We start from the raw sequence: 7,302 nt of genomic DNA, 5'->3' as shown, positions 1-7,302 counted from the left end.
CTTCCACTCAGCCAGCGTTCCTGTGGGTCTGGTTGATGTCCCTTCCGTCTTTTAGTTTCACTTTTGAAATTGTTGTTCGAGGCGGCAAACTCCGGCGTTAACCTATGCCGCCATCTTGGTTCTCCCTCTGCCTCATTTCTTTTATCCACATATCGGAGTTTACTAAGACAAGGAGGGTGTGGATCAGAAACAGAGAAAGCTTAGAAAAATTCAGTAACCTCTCTGAATATTTGGGAAATGAGACTATTTTTGTCATAGAAAGGGAGAAAAATACAAGAATATATCTGTAAGATGGGAATGTAGGTCAATTTTAATTTTTATCTCCTCACCCAAGCTTCGTTTCTGTCTTTGAGTTCTATCATTAATTTCCAGACAAGAACCACAAATATTCAAACAGATTCAAAAACTCACTGCAAAACCTTTCAGAATTCTTCCCATCATTACCTACCTTATTCTATTTGGTTCAATAACAAACTCTAGATAACAAAACAAATTATATGGTCTGGATATAATAATTTATATATATATATGGCAGTGTTTTTCAATGCAATGGGTTATAACTAAATTTTTTAAAAGAGAAATCGGTGTGTATTCATGATATACTGTTTAGTAAACTGTTTCTTTTTACCTTTCAGAGCTACAAATTATGGGTCACATGCAAAAAAAGTTCCATTTGTTTTTAAACCTAACGAAGAGTGTTTTCTTTTCTTTTTAAAGGATACTATTGCTGCTCCAACATAATGAGCTGATTCCATGTGGTGATGTGTGTGGGTTGAATTTATCCACCAATGTCATGGATGAAGCATCCCATATTTTAACATCGTCTCCGGATGAAGCAAATCTGAGATTTTCCTGCATGACTGCACCTACAGATAGTTTAAAACAATATATTTTAAAAAACAAAGTTAGGCAACAACAACAAAAAAAGTTAATGAAGCATCTAATCCAAGACAAGTGGCACCACTGTCCACTTCTGTCCCCAAAGTGTCACTACAAAGTAGCTGGAGTGATCTTTGACCTTTCCCCTGGCTCTCCAGAGCTGTTACAATGAAATCCGGCCTTCAGCCTGCTTTAGCTGACCTACCTAGCCAGGTGCAAAGCTCTTCCCTGGAGCCCCCGGACTCACACTCACCTTCTTTCTTGGCCTGCCTGTCTTCCGTTTGCTCCTCCTCTGCCTGGAATGCTCCTTCCCCAGGATTCCTATGGTCGTCTCCTGCATATCATTCCAGTCTCAGGTCAAATGTCTCCTCCTCAGAAAAGCTTACTCTGATAACCATGAGGAAAGCAGCCCCATACCAGTTGCTCTATATCCCATTATCCTGCCTGCCCCTTCCCTCCCTACAACTTGAACAAAACAAAGATCCTCAGAACAGATATTCTGTCTTGTTTACCACATCCTGAAACACATTCCTGGCATACAGGAGGTCCTCATGAATAAGTGTTGGATTGGTAACCTCCTAATCTTTCTAAAAAATGTATCATAAACTGTAGCACTCCTGCAGGTCTGAATCCAGACACTCTAGTTTTTCCAAATAATTCCAAAATTAGCAGATACTGCCCAGATGTCACTAGTCCCTATTCCAATTATTGGTCTACAACGCCCTCACTCACAGTATTTATTCACAGTATATAGTTCAACCACAATGCTGATAAAGTGACTTCCCAAATTAAAGCAATCTACAGGCAGGAAGCCAACACGCTACTCTAGACAGACACTTTAAAGAGCAGCAAACAGTAACATATGATACATCAAAAAAAGTGCTCAAAAATACATAAGGGGAAGGGAAGAGAAGGGGACCTAGAAATATATGCCCCACGCCTTGCTGGTATAGAGGGTGCGAGAGTATAGCACAGCATCAGTGATGCCACAGACAGGTTCCCAAGTCAGTGCACTTAGGTCCAGTATATTTCAAAGGACAACTTAGAGGAATAATAACTTATAGGGCGGCCCTTTAATTCTCAAGACAAAAAAAAAAAAGTTGATGTTGTTTATAAAAAAAGCTAAAGCTAGTGATAACTAGAAAAGCCACTTATGTGATTCATTTGCCAGATACTTGCAGTGCTACTAAAAGCCAGTCACCTGTTGCACCACAGACATAGTGTTTAGATTTGGTGCCTTAACATGTCAGAAGGGGCCCTTTTGGTTCCCTACTCAAGGAACAGTGAAGAGCAAGAAAGGCGATCTCTAAACCCAGTAAACACAACTATAATCTTACACCACCCCAGGTAAGTGGTGTGGTGTAGTGGAAAGATCACCCAAGCAGGGGCTCTGAAAAAGTGGGTTCAAACGATGTGCCCCCGAGTTGGGGCGACAGGAACTTTGGCCAAGTCACTTGATGTCTGTTTCCTTCTCTGAAAGTGGAGCCGGGAAGGGGACCATCTGCCCACCTACCTCGGTCTTCTGAGAACTGAGCTCTCGGAAGGGAGAGGCACGAATTACATCAGCCTTTCAAAGTGGGGCCCCCAGAAAGCGCAGTCGGGACCCAGGGCGGTAACAGACGGCCTGCCAGCCCCGAATTTGGGGATAACGGCTACATGAAACAACACTTAGTTTTACACCAATGAAAGTTCTCCAACTTGCACTCATCGAAAATGCATTTTACTTGCCAAGAACTTGTTTAACTGGGGTTCCCTTGTACAATGCATTCGAGCGCCACCTAAACGAGTCGTAGCTGAGAGATTTGCAAAAAGGAGGACGGACTGTGGAGCAGCTGCAAACTTTTCGGAGGCAGCACACCCCCGGGGCCGCCACCCACACACCCCAGCTGGCCCGGGCCACCTCCGAGCTAGGATGATGATAATAGCAATAATAATGATAGTAAATTCATTTTATAGTATGTCCCACATTACAGTCACGGTCCTGGGCGCCGCGGCACGACCCGCTCCGCGCTGGGCTTCCGGCTCCCGCCCTGACTGTTAAACTTCAGCGGCCGGAAGTCCCACCCCCGAGTGGCGTCACCTGGCAAAGCGCTGCCCCAGGGGGTGGATCGGGATCTCCGGGTTGGGCCTCCCCGTGGGGATTGTTATCCAGATGCCTGGGCGGGAACTGCGGGCCTGGGCGCTTCCCTCCACACCCAGCTGCTGCGCTCCGGCCACAGGCGGCCACCCCTTTGTCATTCATTTGTTATGTTCGCTGGCTGCTTGTGTGCCAGGCACTGTGCTAGACTCTGGTGCACCGCGATGGGGTGAGCCCGGGTACAGGAAACGCTCCTGGTCCCTGGCTCCGTGTAGCCTACAGTCTCAGGCCGAGGGTGCAACGTTAGGAGGCGGACGGAGGTTAAATCAATAATTACATGCTTAAAAGAAAAGTGAAATTTTGACAATTGCTTCAAAGGGAAGGTACATTAAGAACGAAAGCCCATAATAAGAGAAATGACCATGGATGTGGGTGTCAGATAGACTCTCCTGAAGAGGAAAGGGTGGAGAGCAGGTAATACCACATGCAAACCAGAAACATGCTCAGAAAAGCTAATAACCCAAAATGTAAACACCTGAGTTATCTGACTTGAAACCCCTGATCTTTCTTCCACAGCATGATGCCAAGTCAGAAACATCAAACATCATCTGGGTGGTAATTCTTTTAAAGGGGATGCTTCTCAGGATGGAAAAGGAGCTGAACTGAGTTTTAAGGGGCCCCTTCTATCTGGGCCTCACAAGCTCTACTAATAATTTTTGCTTAGAATACTTATAATAAATATAGGGCATTTATTCTGCAAAATGTTATTATTCTGTCATTGAAGTACATATGGACTGGACTGTGTTTCTGAGCTAGGAACATAAGCCCCAATTATTTGTACTCATATTGCAATTTAACTGGAAAACTAATAAAGTGCAATTTATTTCCGAGCAGAAATAGAAGTCCTAGCCAAGCTGTAAGGATTGATGAGGAACCTCAAAAGGAGAAAGATTCAAAATCAGTAATTTATGCTCTCTGAAAAGGAACCTAGACAAAGAGGAGCAAATTGAACACAAAATAAAGATTAGCATGGAGAACAATGAAATTGAAAAAAGTAAACAGTATTCTTTGAAATGATTACTAAAATTAATAAACCTCTAACCAGACCTATCAAGAAGAAACAGAAAACACAAATTATCAACCTGGGGGTAGAAAGAGAGTCCATCAGTACAGAACCAAATATATTTAAAAGATAATAAGGGAAGAGTATGAACAACTTTATGTCATTAAATTTGGAATTCAACAAAATGAACAGATATCTTGGAAGACATCTATTAAAATGACACAAGAAAAAATAGATAATATGAGTAGTGCTGTATGTACTACACAATTTTAATTAATAATTAAGAACACCTTCCCACAAAGAAAACCCCAGAATCAGATGGCTTCACTACTGAATTCTATCAAACACATGAGAAATAATATCAATTCAATATGAAATTTTTCCAAAACCAGAAGAGGAGGGGATACTTCCTAAACTCACTTTCTTAAGGACAGTATTTCTCTGATACAAAAAAAACAAAACAAGCAAAGACATTAGAAGAAATAGCTATAGAGTCATAGCCCTCATAAATAGATACAAATATATATATACATATATATGCAAATTTAATCCAATAACATATGAAAAAGATTATACATCATGATCAAGTGAGGTTTATTCCAGAAATGCAAGGTTGGTTTAACATTTAAAAATCACTTAATATAATTCACCACATTAACAAAATAAAGATAAATAACCCATGTAATTATGTAATAAATGAAACAAAAGCATTTGTAATATTCAGCATCCATTTATGATTAACAAGTATCAGCAAACTAGGGGAAAAAAGGAAAGGAAACATCCTCAACTGATTCGAGAACATCTGTGAAAAGCCCACAGGTAGCATTATACTTAATGGTGAACGGCTGAATATTTTTCTCCTAAGATCAAGAATAAGACAAGAATGCCCTGTCTCAATACTACTATTCAAAATTCATCTGGAGGCCTTAACTAGTGCAATAAAACAAATAGATGAATGAGTGAATGAATGACATACAGAATGGAGAAGAAGTAAAACTCTATTTGCAGGAAGTATGTGCACTGGAAAATCATTAGGAATACAGAGACAAGTTCCTAGAACTAGTAAGTGAATTTATTAAGACCTATGCAAAGTCAATATACAAAAATAGAATAGTATTTCTATATATTAGCAATAAATAATTGGAAAATGAAACAAAAATTACAATTCAATTACCAACAACAACCAAAAGTATGAATTACTTACAGATACCTTTAAAATGTGCAGTAATTATACACTGAAAACTATAAAACATTGCTGAGAGCACTTAAAAAGACTTAAGTAGAAAGTTCTGCCATATTAATTAGATGGAAAAAAATATTGCTAGAATATTATTTTTTTCAATATTAAACCTACTTATTCAACTTAATCTCCACAATATTCCAGCAGGTATATTGTGTGTATGCAAATTGTCAGGCTAATTCAAACATTTATATTGGAATGCAAATGATCTAGCCAAAACAATTATTTTACAAAGATAAAGTTAGAGGATCTACACCTGATATCAGTCTAGATTTCATGCAAACTAATCCATAGTGACAGAAAGCAGTGTAGCACTTATATACCAAACAATAACAGAAAACAAACACTAGGGAAACAAAAAAGTTGTGTGAGAAAGGAAAAATGGAAATAGATAACAATATACCAAATGGGTAATCACTAAACCCAGTCTGTTTTATTGATGAATATCTCAAAAAGCTGTTCACTTCTTCCCATCCTCACTGCTGTTATCTTGATTCAGATTATCTTGAATCTTGACTCGATTGTTGAAATAGTCTCCTAATTTGCTTTCCTGGCTTCAGTCTTTATCTCTCTAACTACCCTTGAAACTCCCATCTCAATGCTTTCATAACAATGCAAATCTGATCACATAACTGCTCTGCTTAGAACCTAACCCTTAGAATAAAGTCCAAATTCCCTTTCATGGTTCAATAAGCCTTTCACCACCATCTCATGCTGATGTCCCCAGCTCTTCTTCTCTGGCCACCTGTCCAGCCTAACTGACCAGGTATGCCATGCACCATCCTATCTAGCCTTTGCCCTTGCTGCTGCCTCTGCTTAGAACACGTGCCTCTGCCTCTCTCCAATGTGATCAGAGGGCAGAGACTGAGAAGTTGTCCCTTCCTACTGAGTGTTGCCAGAGCATCCTGGGCCCACCCCTATGGATGTCAATCTATGTCTCTTCATTGCCCATCCCCCCCATACACACTAGACTCAGAATTCAGGAGTACCGTGCCTACATAAGAAAAATATGTCTTTATGTCCCCAAGACCTAGCATGATGCCCGACACAAAGGATTTACTTTTAAAATAATTGATGAATAAATGAATGAATCTGTTTTTCAAAATCTGTTTTTAGAATACAGCAATAAAGTGGAAAATGGATTGCCAGTAGGAAGTCTGAAAGCATGCCTACTAGTTAAGAGCTAATCGACATATTTTAGACAAGATGAAGAGGGCTGGGCTCAGGCAGAGGCAATGGGGATAGAAATAACGAGAATCAGAGACTTTGTTAAAAAAAAAAAAAGACATTTATGAGCAATTGATTGAACACTGTACTTTCTGAAGGATGGCTCTACTGCTTTAAATTTAGACAAAGGGATGGAAAGCCAGACATACCCCATGAGAAGCAATCAATCAACAAACTATGAAAGTGAGAAGAGGTGATTGAAATAGACAAAGAGGTTAGCAAGGTGCAGGGTTTCTGATGCAGAAATAAAAGAGAGTGTTTTAACTGCCAAAGAATCAAGAGACTGACAAGGAGAGAAAAGATTTTAGTGCAGAGAATGTAATAACTGGAAAATTTTGCTTCAGCCCTTAATATAGTAATAAAATTTGCAGACAGCCTATAACACTATACTGACTGCAGTTATACATTATACAAGCTCCCTTCCATTCTGATGAGGGAGGCATAAAAGTAAGCAAGCAAGTGTCTGGAATTTGCTGGGGAAGAGGGCATAACTGATCTAGGACATGTCATAGGATCAGTGTAGCCTCACCCCATTTACACTTACACCTCTAGAGCCACAAAATGAAGGTAGAACTCACAGCACCCTGAAACATGGCAAGATCCTGTTATGAAGTCTACTAGTCGCCCAGTGCACAAAATTTGTGCACAGGGGAGAGGGTGTTCCTCAGCCCAGCCTGCACCCTCTCCAATCTGGGACTCCTTGAACAATGTCCTACTGCTGGCAGTCAGACATCCCTCTCGTAATCCGGGACCACTGGCTCCTAACCGCTCACCTGCCTGCCTACTTGATCATCCCCAACTCCCCACCCCCCCCCG

General features: G+C 40.5%; 1 protein-coding gene across 2 annotated transcripts in view; it reads right to left on the bottom strand.

Moving 5' to 3' along the window:
- NEDD1 (neural precursor cell expressed, developmentally down-regulated 1) overlaps nt 1-869 on the bottom strand; it is a 30,150-nt gene extending 29,281 nt beyond the window's left edge. For both annotated transcript variants that reach the window (XM_015559992.1, XM_015559993.1), the window contains exon 1: nt 723-869. In XM_015559992.1, coding sequence (XP_015415478.1) covers nt 723-858 — 136 coding nt within the window. In that variant the 5' untranslated portion in view covers nt 859-869. The remainder of the gene's footprint in view (nt 1-722) is intronic.
- Nucleotides 870-7,302: the final 6,433 nt, after the last annotated feature.

This window comes from Myotis davidii, unplaced genomic scaffold (assembly GCF_000327345.1).
Source record: "Myotis davidii unplaced genomic scaffold, ASM32734v1 scaffold13, whole genome shotgun sequence".
Taxonomy (NCBI): Eukaryota; Metazoa; Chordata; class Mammalia; order Chiroptera; family Vespertilionidae; genus Myotis; species Myotis davidii.
Note: the sequence above shows the minus strand (reverse complement) of the source record. Positions and strands in the feature narration are given on the sequence as shown.